Source organism: Anolis sagrei, chromosome 1, assembly GCF_037176765.1.
Source record: "Anolis sagrei isolate rAnoSag1 chromosome 1, rAnoSag1.mat, whole genome shotgun sequence".
NCBI lineage: Eukaryota > Metazoa > Chordata > Lepidosauria > Squamata > Dactyloidae > Anolis > Anolis sagrei.
The window spans coordinates 29248277-29271315 of record NC_090021.1 but is presented as its reverse complement, the minus strand read 5'-3'; the positions used below and the strand labels follow the sequence as shown (position 1 = coordinate 29271315).

Sequence of the window (23039 nt, the reverse complement as noted above, 5' to 3'; positions counted from 1 at the left end):
CCACTTCTACACAGAGAAGCCACTGAAATCCACAAGCATGTGGATAATTTCAACAGAAAGGAAGAAACCATGAAGATGAACAAAATCTGGCTGCCAGCATTTAAAAGAACTCTAAAATCAGGACAGTAAATAAAGAGCAACACTCAAAAAATGGGAATTACAGACAAGAATCAATCAGGGCTAGCTGCACCTCCCAACAAAGGCTCCCTCAGGCAGCAATCAGCCAGACTTTTAGGCTGCAAGGCCATTAAATACTAATCAAGGTGGCCAATTGCAACATTCACTCTTGCTCAAACAGACAAGAGTTCTTTCTCTCAACCTGGACATTCCACAGATATATAAACCTCCCTTGTTTAGTTTCCAAAGACCTCACAACCTTTGAGGATGCCTGCCATAGGAGAGAATGCTTCTGGAACTTGCTATACAGCCCAGAAAACGCACAGTAACCCAATATATAGTTAGCCAGAAGTATTAAATTTAGCTAAATATAACCCAAAAGTTAAATGACACCAAAATGTGATGAAATGGCAGCTCACCACCGTACCTTTTCCCAAAACCAATTACCCATTTATGGCTTTTCAAATAAAACCACTAATTTAATATAATAAAATCAAAGCAGTAAAGATTTTTCTTCCTTCCAAGTGAAATATTGGGGAGCTTTCTTTCACATTTGATAGGGGTTTAAAAGCAATTGGATAAGCTTTCTCTCAGAACAGGCCTTCTCTTGTTTACAGTAAATGTGATTAAATTGTACCTTAAGGAGAAAAATATTTAGGATGGATTCACTAAAGTTGCATTACTAATGCAATATTTGTGCAACTCCTCAATGTTGATACTTTTGTCAATATGGTGTCCTACGGCAAAAGATGTATTATGGCGCCACCTACCGGAATGTGTCATATATATTATTTACATTTAAAAAATGATGATTCAGGTAGCAACTTCCTTTTTATCTTTTAATATTTGATATACACGAAATTGATACACAACTCTCCACTTTACAAATGGCATCTGGAGTTGGTATCTTGATATTCATCACTATAAGAATAGCTCTGAAGGCTCTCGTCCCACAATTCTTAGCTATGACCAAGGGAAGAAACTGTGTCTGCAGCATGTTTATCACCAGGCATAAAAATATTTACAGTTTGGCAGTATACATCCGTTCAATATATTTAATGTAAAAAAAAATACAAATGTATCACAAAGACCTTACAGTCTGTCTGAGTCCATATCTAAAGGAAGTTTCTAATATGGTCCTATTGAATCATGCTTAAGGATGGCAGCTTCATTTTTCCTATCCCATTTCTGAAATATATTACTAAATAAACTGCTTCATAACTGCAGTAAACAAGCAACCTTATTTGCTGAGTTCTTCTGGGGGAATACATGTTTTCAAGTATGAAGGTTATCTGGAAAGTAAGGTTACAAGGCACATAGCTTTCACAGGGAATTATCATGGGAGAAGCTGGTATCGCTGCAGTGTAGCTGGAAGCCAGCAGAAGTGAATGAGCAGTGCCAGTCGTCAGTAGCTCATTCACTGGCGTTGTGGTGAAGATTGGAGATGAGCATCTTCATTCCGTTTCCCTCCAAGTGCGAAGTTCGCACTGTAATACGCTACCTAAATGCCAATGGAATGAACGTCGCTGCAATTCACCGCAAAATCATTTCAGTTTATGGAGAGGACATAATGTCAAGATTGCATGAATCAAAATGTGTACTGAATATATTGTGAGACCATGAAAAAACTTTGCAGAGCCATTAAAAATAAATGCCATGGGATGCTGACAGCGGGAGTCTGTCTCCTTCATGACAATGCATGTCCGCACACCACTCATGCAACACAAGAGTTGTTGACTTCATTTGATTGGGATGTTTTAAGCCACCCCTCTCACAGCCCTAATCTCGTACCCAGTGACTATCATCTGTTTGCTAAATTGAAGGAACACCTTGGTGGAAAACACTTTTCCAACAATTATGAGGTGAAAATCGAAGTGACGAACTGGCTGAAAAAGGCAGAGAGAAACTTCTATGACATAAGTATCAAAAACCCGTCCCAAGGTTGACAAAATGTATTGAACTGAATTGTGATTATGCGGACATCCGTAGGGATACCAAGGTGCTTGTTTATAAAGCTATTGTCCTCCCAACCCTGCTATACACCTGTGAGACGTGGACTGTCTACAGATGCCACATGCAACCCCTGGAACGATTCCATCAGCGCTGCCTCCGGAAAATCCTGCAAATCTCTTGGGAAGACAGACGGACAAATGTCAGCGTGCTGGAAGAAGCAAAGACTACCAGCACTGAAGTGATGGTCCTCCGCCATCAGCTCTGCTGGACCGGCCACATTGTCCAGATGCCTGACCACCATCTCCCAAAGCAGTTGCTCTACTCCGAACTCAAGAATGGAAAACGGAATGTTGGTGGACAGGAAAAGAGATTTAAAGATGGGCTCAAAGCTAACCTTAAAAACTCTGGCATAGACACTGACAACTAGGAAGTCCTGGCCCTTGAGAGCTCCAGCTGGAGGTCAGCTGTGACCAGCAATGCTGCAGAATTTGAAGAGGCACGAATGGAGGGTGAAAGAGAGAAACGTGCCAAGAGGAAGGTGCGCCAAGCCAACCCCGACCGAGACCGCCTTCCACCTGGAAACCAATACCCTCACTGCGGGAGAAGATGCAGAGCAAGAATAGGGCTCCACAGTCACCTACGGACCTACCAGAACACTGATCCTGGAAGACTATCCTACTTGGCCAATGAGGGATCGCCTAAGTAAGTAAGCAAGTAAGTAAGATTATGCAGAAAATGATGTAATACCTATGCTACAATCCATGTAAGTTTTCTTAAAATATATTTATTATTTGTATTTTAAAAAATTCTTGCAACCTTACTTTCCAGATAACCCTCGTAGTATGGATTTCACTTAAAGAAAAGTATTAGAACTGAAAGAACAACTAATTGCATTCTAATACCGAGCTGCTTAAACTGGAAGGGCAACCAAGTACTTACAACACAGGGAAAGGCTGTTATTTGTGACTACAAAAGTAAATAGTGCCTAAATTAAAGTCTTCCATGATTTAAAAATTTTAAGATTGAACTCTAATTGTGGTTTGCCATTGATAAATGCCATCTTTAAGATTGTTTTAAGGACGGGTCACATAACATAGTATGTAACGAAAGCAACACGGAGACAAGGATTGCAGCATTAGACAACGGAAATAAAAAAAACTAGTTGAATGCAACTAACAAATCAGAGCAACAGGTGACCAGCACCTGGTCCATTGCATCAACAGGAAAAGTCTTCGTTCAGTAGCTGCATCAAAACACATTGGGTCAGATTAAAAACACAGCATTTACAGAAGAAGTCTTCCACATCATATCTAATGATGACAGAACGGATTCTTATACAAATAAATGCCTAGCATTTGTTGCTGTTAGATCCTTGTACATGGAGGATATACAAAATAAACGTACCATTCCTTCCACTCATAATGTTTCTAACTAGCAGGTAGCAGTGAGCATATCTTTAGCTTATCCCTTATTTTCAAATGTTCCCTGTTTTTGGCGGGGATGACCTCCAGCTTCCAACAACTCTAATATTTGAAGGCAAAGGGATATTCTTTGATTCTGGATAGCCAACTTTGTGAATTCTACAGTCTGGGAAAATTCTGGAGTTGGAGGCAATTCTTGAAGACGTTGTGCCACCAGCTGGGCTTGATCAGAGGCAAATCTTGCCAAGTGATGTAGCTTTCGTTGATCGCATGGCGTGAGATGAGTCACCGGAATGAGCAGGAGGAGATGCTTATTGAGGAGATACACTTTTGTTAATTTCTCAGCCCAAAAATTCACTTCTCCCTTGTCAAACAGATTATCATTTCCAACCTTCATGAAAAGAAGAGAAAAGAAAAAGCAACAATGATGTGAGATAAACAACCTAATGAAAAAATCCAAACCTGTAATCAGGTCTAAAACAAAACCTCATGTGTATTTATTTACTTAGGAGTAAACTCCACTGTGATCAAGTTAATGTTCGTCAGATTTTGTCAAAGGAAGTCATCTGTTATCCAGAATGCCCAAATCCTAAAAAATCCAAAACTATCCATCTGGATGGTTGAGATTGTGACACCTTTATTTCTGATAGTTCAGGATACACATACTTGGTTTCATGCACAACATTATTTAAAATATTGTCTGAAATTGCCTTCTGGCTTTGTGTATATATGAAACCTAAATGAATGTTGCATTTAGACTTGGGTCCCATCCCCCAAATTTATGCACATATATGCAAATGTAGATATTTCAAAATACAAAGCACTTCAGGTCTCAAGTATTTCAGATAAGGATTGCTCAACCTGTATACACAGATATACTGAAATTATGCACATGGCTAAATCATAATGGGAATCACTTCAAAACCAGAGGAACTCTTACTCTACGATGGCTTACAACTCCATCAGCTCCAGCCACTATGGCCAATAGTAAGAGACTGTTGTTGTTCATTCGTTCAGTCGTCTCCGACTCTTCGTGACCTCATGGACCAGCCCACGCCAGAGCTCCCTGTCGGCCGTTACCACCCCCAGCTCCCTCAAGGTCAGTCCAGTCACTTCAAGGATGCCATCCATCCATCTTGCCCTTGGTCGGCCCCTCTTCCTTTTGCCTTCCACTTTCCCAAGCATAATTGTCTTCTCTAGGCTCTCCTGTCTCCTCATGATGTGGCCAAAGTACTTCAACTTTGTCTCTAGTATCTTTCCCTCCAGTGAACAGTCGGGCTTTATTTCCTGGAGGATGGACTGGTTGGATCTTCTCGCAGTCCAAGGCACTCTCAGAACTTTCCTCCAACACCATAGCTCAAAAGCATCGATCTTCCTTCGCTCAGCCTTCCCTAAGGTCCAGCTCTCACATCCGTAGGTGACTACAGGGAATACCATGGCTTTGACTAGGCGGATCTTTGTTGCCAGTCTGATGTCTCTACTCTTTACTATTTTATCGAGACTGGACATTGCTCTCCTCCCAAGAAGTAAGCGTCTTCTGATTTCCTGGCTACAGTCTGCATCTGCAGTAATCTTTGCACCTAGAAATACAAAGTCTGTCACGGCCTCCACGGGTTCTCCCTCTATTTTCCAGTTGTCAATCATTCTTGTTGCCATAATCTTGGTTTTTTTGATGTTTACTGCAACCCGGCTTTTGCGCTTTCTTCTTTCACCTTGATTAGAAGGCTCCTCAGCTCCTCCTCGCTTTCGGCCATCAGGGTGGTGTCATCTGCATATCTGAGGTTGTTAATGTTTCTTCCAGCAGTTTTCACCCCAGCTTTGCATTCATCAAGCCCCGCACATCGCATGATGTGTTCTGCATACAAGTTAAAAAGGTTGGGTGAGAGGATGCAGCCTTGCCGTACGCCTTTCCCAATCTTGAACCAGTCTGTTGTTCCGTGGTCAGTTCTGACTGTTGCGACTTGGTCCTTGTACAGATTCCTCAGGAGAGAGACAAGGTGGCTTGGGATGCCCATCCCACTAAGAACTTGCCACAATTTATTATGATCCACACAGTCAAAGGCTTTAGAGTAGTCAATGAAGCAGAAGTAGATGTTTTTCTGAAACTCCCTGCCTTTCTCCATTATCCAGCGGATATTGGCAATCTGGTCTCTCGTTCCTCTGCCTTTTCTAAACCCAGCTTGAACATCTGGCAACTCTCGCTCCATGTATTGCTGGAGTCTTCCTTGCAGGATCTTGAGCATTACCTTACTGGCATGAGAAATAAGGGCCACTGTACGGAAGTTGGAGCAGTCTTTCGCATTTCCCTTTTTTGGTATGGGGATATAAGTTGATTTTTTCCAGTCTGATGGCCATTCTTGTGTTTTCCATATTTGCTGGCAAATGGCATGCATCACCTTCACAGCATCATCTTTTAAGAGTAAGAGACTATGGAAGCTGTTTTCTATAACAGGGTAAAAGATCTCCTCTGCCTAAGAGGAAGGTGTAATTTGACGTAAAATACTTTCACTTTGCACATTGCTAGGTATATACATGACTAATAAGCATGAATGCTTCTTGTTTTTAAAAGTGCGTTTTTGTTTTGTAAAGGGAGAAAAACCCAAAATATTAAGGTGAGATTCTCTTGAGTCTCTGCAAGGGTTCTGACTCTGAATAAAAACACCACATCATGGAAGTAAATCGTTGTGGGTATTTGCAGCAGTCTTGCCATTTAAAATGGTGCTGCGGTGGTGCAGTGGGTTAAACCGCTAAGCTGCAGAACTTGCTGACTGAAAGGTCAGCGGTTTGAACAGGATGAGCTCCCACAGTTAGGCCCAGCTTCTGCCAACCTAGCAGTTTGAAAAATGTGAGTAGATCAATAGGTACTACTCTGGTGGGAATGTAAGAGTGCTTCATGTAGTCATGCCAGCCACATGACGTAGGAGGTGTCTACGGACAATGCCGGCTCTTCAGCTTAGAAATAGAGATGACACCTCCCCCCCCCCCCCCCTGCGCGCGAGTCGGACTCGACTAGACTTAATGTCAAGAGGAAACCTTATCTTTTTTCCCCATTTGAAATAAAACGTTTTACAGATTTGGCTGCCTCAAAGAAAGTATATTATGTATCTGAATGCCCAAGTGTCTAATATAGCTGAATATTGCTTCACAAAGGCTTGGAACAATATGTCTCATGATGCATTTACTCTACAACTCATAGCACTCTATGTGCAGGGCACCTTATGTATGGATGTATGCAAAATTTCTATTCCAGGCATGAAATATAGTTGTCATTACTTTTGGTGTGCGATATAGAGGTAGTGTGGAATATATAAGCATAGACACACAGTTCTCCACCAATTTGGAATTATGGAAGTCTCTACTTCACCTTAAAATGCAAACATTACATTCTAAGTTAAATCCTTACAATGATAGAATCAAACATCTTCCTAAGCATTAAAATATGTTTACTTTACTCAAACAATTGCAGGTCAGCCTCCAGGGCCATGTTTGTGTACTTGAAAAATATTATCATCAATTAAGACGTACTTGGAATTTATTTTTAAATGAACATTACAGCAGTCAGCAAAATAGTACAGTCCACAGAAAAACGCACATCTTGTAATATATTTCAGTTATAACCTGTGTTCACTCAGAATTGTCAAGCTATATCCAGTTTACTTCCTAATGTCACTGGTATTTGTGGGCCTGTTACAACCACAGTAACTGAAAATCAAATTAACGTAAACCTCCCAATGCCCAAACCCTGTTGATTTCATATACAGCCCTAGGGAGGTACACAGATTATCCAAGTAATCCAGTGATCATTCACTCAGTAAAATGCCCATGCAGAGAGGACCTAGTGATAACTGATGTTACGGTATAATACTACGCTAAACATTATGTGCAACCGCACACATCAGAAAGGCACGTTCTCTTTGCCAATGATTTTCTTCTCTTGGCACAGGACACCCTGGGTTTGGCATCAGGTAAGAAACCTTTCTGTATAATTTGTTGCAAATGCAATACAGGGTATGCATGGTTTATAAAGTGAAAAAAAAAAATAGAAGAGCACTCTATTCCTGCTGTATGCCACAGTACAGCAGCAATAGAGTGCTCTTCTAATATTTTTCTTCCTATTACACATTAGGAAGAGAGTGCAGTTTGCTAGAAATGAGCTGGCACACTTCTATCTTAATAGCTTTCAGTTGGCCTACACCAATGTAAGTGATTAAGGGATTTTTAAATTTACCCTAGAATTAAAATTCATGAAGTTGTGTGAGTATCAATATCATATGTATTGATTTGGTTCAATAAATCACAATGTGTCCCATTTCCTCGCATGCCCATGTTTGGTGCTTCCATCTTGGCTTGCAAAAACAGTATCCTGTGACATCTGGAGCAAGAAACTTTCAATAAATACACAATGACAGAAGTGCCAAAGTTAAGTGTGCAATCGAAAATAGACGTGAAGATGCACACCACGTGCTCTCAAGCCAACAAACCATGGTTTCTTGGTCCAGTATTATCACTTCTAGACATATATTAATTGCACAGGTATATTGATCTAGTGATTACATTTGTATCTTGGTTGAACATTAATTCATACTGCAAAATATGTTTCTTAATATTAACATTTTCTTTGAACTGATTCCCCCAAATGACTCTGTATGATTTGCCACACTATTTCCTTTGTTTAACTGATTTGTTTTAACAATTCTAGATTTGATTGTATGTTAATATTTATATCTTGCAGGTTTAAAATTGCATTGTTTTTAATGTTGTGAGCTACTTTGATTCTCAACTAAGAAAAGGAAAGCGGGGTATTAATAATAATACAAGCCACAAAATCAAACTTTTTGTAATAATCAGAAATGAGAGTAGCATAGTTTAAATCAATTTTTATGCTGATTTTAAATATGTCTTTATTTTTCCCCATCACATCAACTGTAAAATACAGTAGGGTCTCACTTATCCAACATTTGCTCATCCAACGTTCTGTATTATCCAATGCAGTCTGCCTTCTGCCCGGATCCACAGCTATTTCAATACATTAAGATGTTTTGGTACTAAATTCATAAATACAGTAATTACTACATAATGTTACCGCGTATTGAACTGCATTTTCTGTCGATTTGCTGTAAAACATGTTTTGGTGCTTAATTTGTAAAACCATAACATAATATGACATTTAATAGGCTTTTCCTTAATCCCTCATTATCCAACATTTGCGCTTATCCAATGTTCTGCCGGCTCGTTTATGTTGGATAAGCGAGACTCTACTGTATGACGAATGGTACATTACAGCGGAGTATTGTAAAGTCTGCACATTTCACATCATATTCGTGTAACAGAAACCAACTAGTATTTTTCATCAGATATAATTTTAGGTCATTCTTATAGAGTTTTTCATGCTGAATTCAGATCTCTGTTTATTTTCTCTCTATGTAGTTTTTGTGATGAGGCTAATAGAATAATTAATACACCAATTAGATTCTATATCAATAGAATCTAATTAACCAGGAGCCAACACGTATTTTTCATCAGATATGATTTTAGGCCATTCTTATAGATTTTTGTGCTGAATTCAGATCTGTGTTTCTTTTTTCTCTATCACATTTAGTTTTTGTGATGAGGCTAATCGAATAATTGATGTATTTACACACTGATATCAAACAGATCCTATTGATATCAGTGTGTAAATGCATTAATTATTCGATTACCCTCATCGCAAAAACTACACATGATAGAGAAAAATTAAACAAGGGTCTGAATTCAGCACAAAAAACTATAAGATTGGCCTAAGATTATATCTGATGAAAAATACTTGTTGGCTTGTGTAATTATTGTTAATGCCCTGCTTTCCTCTCTTAATTGAGACCTAAATCGGCTCACCATATTCAAAACAATGAAATCTAAAACCTACAACATATAACTATTAACAGGAGAGGAGGAGGAATAAGAAGAGGAAAAGGAGGAAGAGGAGATATAAACTGTACTGGGAACAGAAAACTACACTCTAATTTTTAAATCAACATAATCAGGCGAGTTACCAAGGTTGTAGTCTCTAACTCGTTTACATCCTCTTTTTCCAGCAACCACTCTATTAACACTGCAACTCCGGCACCAGTCTGTTCCCACTGCTGTAGCAATTCACACACCATGGAAAATGCTAAATCCAAGGCCATTTCTGCATTGACTACATGGAAATGAAGCTCTGTAAAGACAAAATATAGATAGTTAAATGAATACAGACTTGCATGTATTCTTCAAAGAAAGAGACCACATCTTACAAATAGTTGGTAAGATGGAGTTATTTATTTGGAGCTTTAAAATTTATTTTGCTTCTCCCCTTTTTGACATTTTGAACTATTTCAGACCATACTGGTGAAGAACGGGCAAACAGTTTTGGTCCTTGGAGTGAAGTACAAAGTCATCTGGAGTGTAATCACTTAGTGTGGTTTTCAGAACGAGGACAGAGAGTCCACTCACTTACATGAAATGCTACCTCAGCTACTTGTTTCATTTCTTGTCAATGGGTACAAAAGTTGGCATTGATTGCAGTTTGTTTTGTGCCACCTGAATGCTGCCTACACATGTGTATTTTAGGACAGACAGGTAAAAAGGAGAAAAATCACATTTTTGGTTTTCTTGTTTAATACATTACAAATTGATATGTATGCATAAGCACAATTTGGACTTATGTGAGGGCAGCAAAAGAAGAGGGAGACACTGCCGTTTACACAGTGGGCCAAGTTGGGGGCTGATCTTGGAAAATGAAGGGAAAGCGTAGGGTAAGCTTGCATCAAGGCTGCAGTCATTCTGTAGAATTAATGCAGTTTGATACCACTTTAACTGCAATTGACTCAGTGCTACAAAATCCAGGGAGTTGTGGTTTGGTGAAGCTTGTATCAAACAGCATTAATTCTGTAGTGTAGATACAACCCCAAATAGTGTAGTCTAAATAAAATTCTTTTTATTTAGACTACACTTGTGTACACACTAAAACACATATAGCACTCATCAATTATATTCCTGAGTAGCTTGAAATACAATTAAAAAGTTCTTTATCCCTCATCCCTAGACATTTGTTCTCTATTGAAGTCTTAACAATTCATTCCATTAAATGAAAATAAATAATCAATGGGCCCTAAGAATAATTATCAGCAGCAGGAAACAGCTAGTGGCCACATTTGCACATAAAAAATAAAACCTGGAGCCCCCAGTGGTGCAGCGAGTTAAACCACTGAGTTGCTGAACTTGCTGATCAAAATGTCAGCTGTTTGAATTTGGGGGGCAGAGTGAGCTCCCCATGTTAGCCCCAGCTTCTGCCAACCTAGCAGTTCGAAAACATGCAAATATGAGTAGATCAATAGGTAACGCTTTGGCAGGAAGGTAAGTCATGCAGGCCACATGACCTTGGAGGCATCTACGGACAATGCCAGCTCTTCAGCTCAGAAATTGAGATGAGCACCAGCTGCCAGAGTCGGACACAACTAGACTTCATGTCAAGGGGAAATCTTTACCTTTACCTATTGGATGTGAATCTTTCCATATTTCATTCCTGTCTATGTGAGTCGCTCCAACCATTCTGGCCAGCCCAACAGCAAGAGTTATGGACATTTTCTGTTTTTGTTATATTTGAGAGTTTATTCTAGAACAATTATGTTACTGCAAGTATTCTTTTAGTTAAAAGCACATTTTTGAGCAAAAATACTGCACAAATTCTAGTCCTTTTTAGTGCAATGTACAATTTTTTAAAGTGTAAACACAGTAAAAAACCTTTTCCCCTCAGAATATCAAGGTAGAAAATACCACAGTATCTGCTTTGAGCTGGAATATATGGCAATGTGGACTCAAGATAATTCAGTTCAAAGCAGACAAGTGTGGGATTTTCTGCCTTGATATTCTGGGACATAGAGCTGTGTGGAAGGACTATTACGCAGGACTAAAGAAGAAACAAAATCTTACACTGGTTTAGTATTTTGCAGTAGTTGAGATGTCACATTAAATACTCGTTTCCTGGTTAATATTATTTGCTTTTGTCTATACACTGTGTGCACCTGAACACTGAATCCTGTTTGTTACATGCAAATGCAGCCTAAACAGAAAACTTCAAGAGCAAATGAAAATCTAGTGATTTATGTGGAAAAAATGATATATGGGTTATCTCATGCAAATTACTAAATATTCGGCTATCAGATTCCAGAGTTATAGACATTATCAATTCTAACATGCAAAAAAATAAAAGAGAGACAAAATGTTAAGGAAGTCTGTTTGATTTTGTTACAATAGAGGACATATTTTGTTCCATCAACCTGCAATTACATGCAAAGCTTGCGGATGCATACCACATACCTACAGAAAAGAAAGTGGAAGGTGTTTTTTTCTTTTCTTTTCTTAAGGCATGCTAAGCTTCAGGAAGAACATTTTTATAAAAGGCAAGAGCTTCACTGTTTTGAGCTTTTGTTAATCCATTTAATGTAGAACAAGACCTCCCACACACATTCAGAAACCAGAAGACTTTTGATCATGTCAGATGTAAACATTTCTCTTGGTAGACTACTTTGTGCCTTCAAAAATATACAAGCCAATTCTTTCTTTTTTTTTATTTTCCCCTAAGGATAATTGTAAGAACACCCCAATAGGCTATTTTCAACTTTACAGATGAGCCGCATAGAAATGCCAAAAATATATACAGTTCTGAGAATGCAATATAGTTAATGTGAATTAATTTTGCAGTTCTAGGTTTACTAATCGCTTTCTGTTAGCTTATAAAAGAAAATGTCAATCCATAAATTAATGTCAGCACAAAAAAACATTCAAATAATAATAATAATAATAATAATAATAATAATAATAATATAATTTTAGCAACAGTAGTAACATATACCCTGCCACCATCTCCGAAGTTTGGTATCCTGGCAGTGGTTACATACAGTAGGTGACTGTGTAGCCCTATCCTTGACCTGCATGTTATCCCACAGTGAGGGCATCGGTTTCCAGGAGGAAGGTGGTCCCGGACAGGATTGGCTTTACACGCCTTCCTCTTGGCTCATTTCTCTCTTTTGCCTTCCATTCATACCTCTTCAAATTCTACAGCATTGCTGGTCACAGCTGACCTCCAGCTGGAGCGCTCAAGGGCCAGGGCTTCCCAGTTCTCAGTGTCTACGCTGCAGTTTTTAAGATTGGCTTTGAGCCCATTTTAAAATCTCTTTTCCTGTCCTCCAACATTCTGTTTTCTGTTCTTGACTTCAGAGTACAGCAGCTGCTTTGGGAAACAGTGATCGGGCATTCAGACAACGTGGCTGGTCCAGCGGAGTTGATGATGGAGCTGCTTCTTCCAGCACACTGACATTTGCTGGTGGTCAATGCTGGTGGTCTGCTTCTTCCAGCACACTGACATTTGTCCGCCTGTTTTCCCAAGAGATTTGGAGGATTTTTCTGTGGCAACGCTGATGGAATTGTTCCAGGAGTTTCATGTGACATCTGTAGACAGTCCATGTTTCGCTGGCATATAGCAGGGTTGGGAGGACGATAGCTTTATAAACAAGCACCTTGGCATCCCTATGGATGTCCTGGTCCTAAAACACTCTGTGCTTCATTCAGAAAAATGCTGCACTCGCAGAGCTCAGGAGGTATTGTACTTTAGTGTCAATATTGACTTTTGTGGAGAGGTGGCTGCCAAGGTACCAGAAATGGTCAACATTTTCTAATGTTACACCATTAAGCTGCATTTCTGGCACTGCAGATGGGATGGTTGGTGATTGCTGGAAGAATAGCTAAGCAATGTATGAGTACAGTGGACCCTGAGATTGAGTTGCAGGATACCAATGCCCCCCTGTGGATGCCAAAATACATGAATGATCAAGTCCCACTATATACAATGGTGTAGAAAAATGGATGGCAAAATCAAGATTTCATTCTTGAGATTTTATTTATTTATTGGAATATTTTCAGTCTGTGGATGGTAGATATGGAGAGCCAATTGTAATTTGCCACTCTCTATATATTATTCTGTAAAGACACAGACTTGAATCACAACAAACTCTGTCAAGGGCTTTGAAGGGGAAAATATAGTTCAATGTGCAGCAGCACTGAAACGCTCAGACGAGCATGGAAGACTGGCTTTCCCTGCTCCTCCATCTGCTTAAATCCAGTAAGTTATCTGCATAGTTACAAACAGCAGAATGGCCTAACTTCTGGCCATACTCATTTTCGAAGCCCTGGCTGAATTCCAGTGTTTGCATTGTTGGCGTATGGCTGGGAGCCACCTAAGAATTCCTTAGTGCTATTCAAGAACCTTCTACAGATTTATTTTACACTGGGGATAGACTACAATTTGAAAAAAAAATCTGAAAAACCTGAAACTATTACTGTTATCTGGCAGCACAGACCATTAATGTGTTGGGTTGCACAAGTCAAATGATACTGCAAGCACACCTGGTGTATGTAGATTTCATGACATTGTTGGAAATGTTTTCAGATTAAGAACTGCAGGGAAATGGCACTTGGTTGACCAGAGAATTATAACAACATCTATCATATTTAAACCTCTTACCGACTCCCATAGCATGTTTAATAAAACTTTTTCAAGTGTAATAAAAGCTAAGAGAGTCTAATGGCATAAAAATCTCAACACGCTCTCATTCTATTTATGTATTTTTAAATGGGCTAGTTACAAAACGATTGCAGCCAATAGGAATTCCACAGAGGATATGCTGGGGACATATTATCATTGACTTATTTTATAACTTTGCATAAAATGTGGTTTGTCAGCAGAAAAAAACCCTCTAAATTTTCTTGCATGTTTAACTAGCTATTAAAAATATTTATTCAACTTCATTTGTGGTGAATTTTTGTAAATCTCATTTGCCCATCTCACTTCCCCTTTGAAGGTCTGTACCAGTGTTTATTGGAAGCTAAGCCTGGAAAAATTACCATTTATTATGGTTTTCAAGCCCAAATAAAGGAATGCTGGAGGACAACAAAGGCTGAAAAGAAAATAGGAAAATATACAGGCCAAGAATTAAGCTACCATTTTGTTTTCTTTCTGTTTCCCGTGTCCTATAAGCCAGGAACACCACTTACATAAAAATTTAACATGTATATTTCCAGTACCAACACTATTTCATTAATGCCACTAGTACAACATGCACAGAAATTGTGAATAACCTTTTCATCCTAATTTGATGTTTTTTGGATTCATAAGCAATGTTAATTCCATGAGTAATGCAGTCCAATAACTTGACATAGGGTACAATGTTGTATTTTCATTAGTTTATCAAAGTGCTAAGGAACACAAGCAACTTTTTTCTTTGGTAACATTTTTCTTTGGCACCGCATAGCCATGCTATACAGTGAGAGTAATATGAGCCTTTAGGGAATAGCTTATATATCAAAATATACAAGTATGTCAAATTATGAAAGCAAAATAGTTTGTACAGACAGTCCTTGCTCCTTTGGAATATCCATACCTCTTTTCATGATTTTTCCTGTTCACAACAAGCACCCACATAACTGTTCCTGTTTGAAGTTTTCCGAAGATATGGCACAAGGATCAATTCACAGAAAATATAATATTTGTAATATTAAGCACTATTTACATTAGATTTCTAGAAAAAATTAGGCTCTGCACTCCAGTTTCAGTCACTGAAGGATTCATAGAATCATAGAGTTGGAAGAGACCTCATGGGCCATCCAGTCCAACCCCCTGCCAAGAAGCAGGAAAATCATATTCAAAGCACCCCCAAAAGATGGCCATCCAGCCTTTGTTTAAAAGCCTCCAAAGAAGGAGCCTCCACCATACTCTGGGGCAGAGAGTTCCACTGCTGAACAGTTCTCACAGTTAAGAAGTTCTTCCTCAAGTTCTGGTGGAATCTCCTTTGTTGTAGTTTGAAGCCACTGTTCCGTGTCCTAATTTCCAGGGCAGCAGGGGAAAAAAGCTTGCTCCCTCCTCCCTATGACTTCCCCTCACATATTATATATGGGCTTCATCATGTCTCCTCTCAGACTTCTCTTCTTTATGCTAAACATGCCCAGCTCTTGAAGCTGCTCCTCATAGGGCCTGTTCTCCAGATCCTTGTTCTCCAGTTACTTTCCTCTGGACACTTTCCAGCTTGTCAAAATCTACCTTGAATTGCGATGCCCAGAATTTGACACTGTATTCCAGGCATGGTCTGATCAAGACAGAATAGAGGGGTAGCATGACTCCCAGTGGTTCTCAACCTGTGGGCCCTCAGATGTTTTGGCCTTCTACTCCCAGAAATCCTTAAGCTGGTAAACTGGCTGTGATTTCTGGGACCCACAGGTTGCGAACCACTGATCTAGACACTATACTCCTGTTTATGCAGACCAAAATCCCATTGGTTTTTTTAGCTGCAGCATCACATTGTTGGCTTTTCATGTCAAATAAGGACTAGTGAAACTTCTACTTTTAAAGTCTTCTAAACTACTACATAGTGACAGTGATGGGTGATGTGAAGAAGTATTTCTATTGCCAATCAATTTCATTGAATGGTTCTAAGTGATATGTGTATGAGAGTAAGAGAAAAGGGAGATCACTATTGATTTGGTAAAATTATTTCCATTAAGTGCCTTTCCTTAACCTTACGGTCAAAACCCCTTAGGCTTTCCACACAAGGGACGTGCTACATCCCATTGTTCCGACTGCCCTTTCCTGCACCTTCTGCAGCTCTCCATTTGAGTCAAACCAGTTCAAGTGATGAACACTGACTCAACAGACACAGATAAACTGCAGCTCTTGCCTTAGGCCTTTGATCTGTTTACTAAAGGAAGGGCAGAAGTGTAGATTACTGTGTTTATCTTTTGAATGGCTGCACAACAACCCTTTTAGTTCATCATCGTTTGACACAGGTCAATCCTTTTGTTGCTCATTGGATTGAAGAAATCAGGTTGTTGTTTTGTTTTGTTTTTTAATTTCACGTTGGGAAAATTTGGCAGGTAAAATCCATAAGACTTTCATTCTTGGTTTGTAAATATAATAAGAGCTGGTAATAAACATCTTGAGACTTTCAACATCCACCTTCTTTCAAATCTCAGGGGGAGAGTCTACTGAGAATTCCAGTTTTCAAAGTCCAATAGAGTCAAAGAATGAACTTTTAGAGTCTCTAGATCAGTGGTTCTCAAACTTTCTAATGTCGCGACCCCTTAATACAGTTCCTCATGTTGTGGTGATTCCCAACCATAAAATTATTTTTCTTGCTATTTAATAACTGTAATTTTGCTATTGTTATGAATCGTAATATAAATATCTGATATGAAGGATGTATTTTCATTCACTGGACCAAATTTGGCACAAATACCCAATACGTCCAAATTTGAATACTGTTGGGGTCGGGGGGATTGATTTTGTCATTTGGGAGTTGTAGTTGCTGGGATTTATAGTTCACCTAGAATAAAAGAGCATTCTGAATGCCACCAACACTGGAATTGAACCAAACTTGGCACACAGAACTCCCATGGCCGACAGAAATACTGAAAGGGTTTGGTGAGCATTGATCTTGAATTTTGGAGTTGTAGTTCCCCAACATCCAGAGAGCACTGTGGACTCAAACAATGATGGATCTGGATCAAACTTGGCACGAATACTCAGTATGCCCAAATGTGAACACTGGTGGAGTTTGGGGAAAACAGACCCTGACATTTGTGATTTGTAGTTGCTGGGATTTACAGTTCACCTACAATCAAAGAGTATTCTGAACCCCACCAAATATAGAATTGGGCAAAACTTCCCACACAGAACTCCCATGACCAACAGATAATACTGTGTCTTCTGATGGACCCTCCCAGGGGTCCCAACCCCAGGTTGAGTAACACTGCTCTAGAACACAATACACACAAAACTGCAATGATTTCCAGGTTTTGATGCCTAAAATAAAGTACTTGATACTTCGTCAACTTTCTCTCCCAAAGTAATAATTAACATCCTGCTCTCTTCCATGCTCTCGCTTCTGTGTCATTTTAGACACTTGGAAATTGATTTAGGGAGTTAATGAAAGCAGGTTATTATTTTATTTTAAGAACTGCACCAATGGTTCCATGCAGAATACATTTCTTGGCTTTCCACATACGGAACACTGTGGCCAATGATTGAAAGGATTGGACATTAAGAGGAATTTATTGCTGGTGCTTTATGGAAGTAGTAACTTGATGCAAAACTCTTTAGTGAACAACAAAGAGACATTATGCAGTTTTTAATAAGCTCCACTAATCTGAATCTTTACATTAGAGTGTCTGTGCATTATGTATGAAATATTGCACATCATATTCAAACCTGCAGTGGAGAAGCAAACTGATATAAGCAAAAACATTGGTTTATAATTCCAAATCTGGGAGATAATTTTTACGACTTTTGTGATAAACAGTTAAAACTGGACAGGCGTAATTTCCTTGTAAGCATAAGATGTATTTACTGTCAATAAAGGCAATAATTTAGAAACTATTTCCAGTGCTATGAAATTCTTATAATTAATGTTACTACTTCCTTTTCAAAACAAGCATCGTTTTGAATGATAAAGACATTCTTTAGAAACTGACATATTGTGGCTTTCATGGTAAAATTTCTCAATTTGCTTTCCTTTATCTACCTACCCTCTGTTCATCCACTCCCAACACTCCACATCAAATGGATAATGATTGTCCCCATATAACAACATACAAACAAAACTATCAAAGGACTATGTGCAATCTTAGACAAGTCTTCTTAGACATAAGTTGCACTGTGTTCAGTGGCACTTACTCCCAATAATTAAGCCTAAGACTGACACTAAGCCTCCTAAAACACTAGTTTACAGTGACATTCCTGAAGCATGAGAACTTTGCAATTAAAATGGAATGCCTTGCCGAAAGCTGGACTCTTAGCCTTTCAACTTCATGCAAAGATTTGGAAGGGATCAAGGGATTCACTGGCAATTTCAGTGTTAAAACAAAGCTACCCAGCAGGTGGCACCACAAATCTGTTTTAGATATTGAATAATATGCAAAAAATACCATATATATTTAGCATATATATTTCCTTTATGTTCGCTTCAGCAGTTCAGTAAGTTAGAAAACTGTGAAGGCCTCCTACAGTTTATAGCCACCAATTGACAAAAAAGCAGCAGCTCTTACAGGGCTAGTCATGTTTAAGGACAAATAATCTACTTATTTTCAAATATATTTTAGAGAAAAAGCAAATAGCTCCTATATAACCAGAGCTGGGTATCATGAATTACAAATGAATACTTTAAAACAGTGGTTCCCAACCTGTGGTCTGTGGACCATCAGTGGTCTGCAAGAACGAAGATGTGGTCCATGGTCTCACCATTACTACACCGTTGCCTCGAAACCATGCGGCAATGAGAGAAATTGGTCTCGTGAAACCTCTTACAGTGCTGAGGAAATGGAGGTGTTGGGAGGGGAGAGGCTGACTATCCACAAACTATTACTACTATCACATCAGCTCTAGATTATTAAATATGGTTTTCCGTGGGTGAGCAGATGGAGACTACTGGATGGGATATGTTCTGTATCAGAAACTCGAGCTGATGTGGTCTATCCAATTCAATTTTCTAAATCAGAGCTCCAAATAAGCAAACCGAATCTAAAGTTTACCGAAAATTGATTCATAACCCATTTGCTGTTAATGTTGGAGAGTGGTCCTTGTTCAAAGTGGTCCGTGGTCAAGGGTCCCTGGTCAAAAATAGGCTGAGAACCACTGCTTTAAAGCATAGATAGGCAAAAATCATCATACTTCATATGTGTCTGCAAGTGTGTCATAAGTTACTGTCCTATAGTGAAGTATTCACGCAAATATAACCTTGGATAGCTTCCAAAGAGTTAAATGATGTACGTACAGCAGCCTAAACCTATTGAATAGTAATATTCATTTTCTTAGTTCCTCGTGCTATCTAGTCAAAACAGTGCTATCCATGCAGAAGGAGGAGCTACAGGCAGGCTTGGAGAAATATCAAGCTTTGCAAAACAATTTAATATAAATAAGACAAAACTTTGGGGGAAAAGTGCAGTAGGCCCAAGGAATTGCAACTCACATCATCTAACACAGTAGTTATCAGCCTGTGAGTTCCCAGGTGTTGTCACCTACAACTTCCATGCAATACCAGAGGCGCTCCAAGTGGCCAGCTACTGGTCAAAGGACATTTAGTATAATGCCAAGTTTTAAACTTTGTGTTTTTCAAACAAAATACATTACAACTGTACCATTGGTTCACTTCTGATTTGATAAATGAATAAATAGTTATGTAATGTACTCTGTTTTTCTGAGCCGTTTTTCAATTTTTCATGACAATAGATGTTTCATGGTGGCATCCGTTTTTAGCTGGAGAAAGGACCTTTGCCCTGCTCACTTATTCAGCTGTCATTTCTTTGAAGAAATCTCATTTCATTTCTAATTACACTCTGAAGTGTCACTAAAAATACCTACATAGAGCCTCAATGCTTATTTTCATCCTGTAACTTCCTTATCTAAAGTACTCAACAGAGCTTTTAACACTACAATGTGCCTTGAGCAAGGAAGAGTCATTCTAATGCTAACATGAAGCAAAAACGTTCATTCCAGTCCAACTAAGGGCTGCTACTGTTTCCTACAAAACCAAAATAAGGATACAATATGGAAACTGAATAGTGAATTGCATGTCCTCTTGGCATACCCATCACCTGACATACCCTTGGGATAGCCAACTGATAAAGGGGACAATTTTCATCTCGCTGTAGTAATAGCAAGCTGAACTGCCCCAATTTTGGTAAAATTTGGCTGATTTCACTGAAAAGGGGGCATTTTGTTTTACTTTACAAGTTTTGGTGTACCAAATAGATTTTTTGATGCTGATCACATATATATCTTCAAAACTGTCACACCACATTAGGTTTTTGAGAAGCAAGACAATTATGTTTTACAATTATTGCGAAATTATGAAACATTTTCTTTCCCGACAGTAATGTGCATGATTTTTTAGATTGCTCATATCTTTAACAGCCATAACCAACACAATGTAACATGTACATGAGGGCCCTTCCACACAGTCCTATATCTCAGAATATCAAGGCAGAAAATCCCACCATATCTACTTTGAACTTGGTTCTCTGAGTCCACACTTAGATAATGTGGGATTTTCTGCCTTGATATTCTGGGATATAGGGATGTGTGGAAGGACCCAAAGACTCAATCTTTTAAAATATTACAAAAAATCATTTTTGATCATGTAGAAATTTGCTCAGGCATGCCAGAGGCATAGACACTCGAAGATGAGAAGATAGGCAATGATGGTGATCAGATACAGATGGAAGCTGATGCTGATCCTGACTTTGTGCCATCCAGTGATCTTCATTTAATATTTTAGGCAGAACTAAGCGTTCTGGTCAGAGATTTGGGGTCATCGAAGAGTCAAGCAGAGCTGCTTGGATCAAGGCTGCAAGGATGGAATATTTTGTCATCAAGTATGAAAATCTCAAAATTTCTCCACTGTGATGAAGATTGGAAAAAATATTTTAGCCAAGCTGACAGTGTGACCTTTTGCTGTGACGTCAATTGATTGTTTTGTGCTCTCCGATGTAACCACTGCCCAAGAGAATGGTGACTGTGTATTGCCTCATCAATCACAGAATCATAGAGCTTGAAGAGACCACATGGGCCATCTGGTCCAACCCCCTGCCAGGCAGGAAAAGCACAATCAAAGTACTCCTGACAGGTTCTTAAGTTTGAAGGCTGTTTTGCTGCACAATGGCAATATCTACCCTTCTATATCTGTCAGATATGCTGTTCGTATGAAAGAATCAAATGAGAACATGCACCTTCTGCTGAACCGCCTTAAATACTCGAAGCACAACTGAAATATGTGTGGTGATCTTAAGGTAATTGCAATTTTACTGGGTCTGCAGTTTGGTTACACGTAGCCTTGGGTTTTCTTTTTCAAGTTGATAGTCGAGTAAGAGATTTGCATTACTTCAGAAAAGACTGGCCTCCCCACAATAAATTGGTTCCAGTGCAGAAGAATCACTAGTTGATCCAAATAAGGTATTTCTTCCACCTCTAGACATCAAACTCGGGCTAATGAAAACATTTGTTAATGCAATAAACAAGCGAAGTGAAGCCTTGATTTATTTGTGGCAGATATTTCTGCACGTAAGTGATGCAAAGATAAAGAAAGTGTTTTCATTATCCAACAAATCTGAGATGTGATGAAGGACAACAACTTTGATGGTCTTCTACAGGATGCAAACATGTTGTGTGGACAGCCTTTGAGAATGTTATTTGTAACCTTCTAGGCAGCCATAAAGCACCATATTAGGTCCAGCAGGTTGAAAGTCTGCTTCAGGCATACAAATCAATGAAGTGCAGCATATAACTGAAGATACTTTTTCTTCATTCCCACTTGGACTACTTTCCAGACAACCCGGCTACTGTGAGTTATGGACATAACCTTTGATGGATGTTTTCCACTCAAACAAAGGGACTGAGGGGATCAGGAGGCCCCCATTTTTTGTATATATATAAGTGCGACAAACTGTTTTCTGAACTTTCAAGTCCTTTCAGTCTTACTGTTTACTATCGCTTTCTTCATACCTGCTTATGCATGTATGCACACATGCCCATAAATATGCATCTGTCAGTTGTGAATAAAACTATGCATCTGGTGAAGTGAGCTTTCATTATAATAAATCTACTTTTACAGTGCCACAAGATCTATGTTTTTCTTATCACACAACAAAATCAAAACAATTCCTTGTATGCCATGAAACAAAGAAACTAACTGCTGATTACACAATTTATTTCTCATTGAGTTAAAAAAGCCTAGTTATTTTTATAACATCTAAAATAAGTAAATACTTGAATGGAGCATTTGATTTGGTTCTCTGTCTTCAATAACAGTATGCACAATTGTGGAGTTTGTTTCCAAAATATACCAACCCACCCCGCACGCCCCAAATTGAAAAACGAATTATAGGTGGCAGCACACAGTGGTGCAATGGGTTAAATCTTTCTGCCGGCAGGACTAAAGACCAACAGGGGAGAGTGCGGATGAGCTCCCTCTGTCAGCTCCAGCTCCCCATGGACATGAGAGAAACCTCCCACGAGGATGGTAAAACACCAAAACATCTGGGTATCCCCTGGGCAACGTCATTGCAGACAACCAATTCTCCCAACACCAGAAGCGAAGTTTCTCAAGTCGCTCCTGACACGAAAAAAGAATGTTGACTAGGAGTAGAACATTATGTGCAGATCAAAACTATCCAAATGTATCACATCACTTTTGTATAGGGCTTGGAAAGTTGCATTTTATAGCAAGTAATGCAAACCCTCATTATATTTTCTTCTATTCTTGTGAAAGTTGTTTGAATGTATTTGGCACCTTTCAGAAATAAGCTCCACAACTGATCTCTATTACCATATATCTTGTTTCTCATGATTCCATATTTTTCTTCCGATGTACCATATTAATATTTAGCCAAAAATCCCAATACCTGTTCATGCACAAATTGCCCTGCTAAAACATTGCGGGATATTACTAATAGCAGTTAAGCAACAAAATTAAGATACTGAATCACATTTGC

The 23039-nt window shown here is 38.9% G+C and overlaps 1 protein-coding gene across 3 annotated transcripts in view; it reads right to left on the bottom strand.

The window, feature by feature from the left end:
• Window positions 1-942: 942 nt before the first annotated feature.
• The window catches only part of THADA (THADA armadillo repeat containing), a 166796-nt gene continuing 144699 nt past the window's right edge, over window positions 943-23039 (bottom strand). For all 3 annotated transcript variants that reach the window (XM_060754384.2, XM_067463631.1, XM_067463626.1), the window contains exons 37-38: window positions 9521-9684; window positions 943-3882 (exon numbers count right to left, since the gene is read on the bottom strand). In XM_060754384.2, coding sequence (XP_060610367.2) covers window positions 3532-3882; window positions 9521-9684 — 515 coding nt within the window. In that variant the 3' untranslated portion in view covers window positions 943-3531. The remainder of the gene's footprint in view (window positions 3883-9520; window positions 9685-23039) is intronic.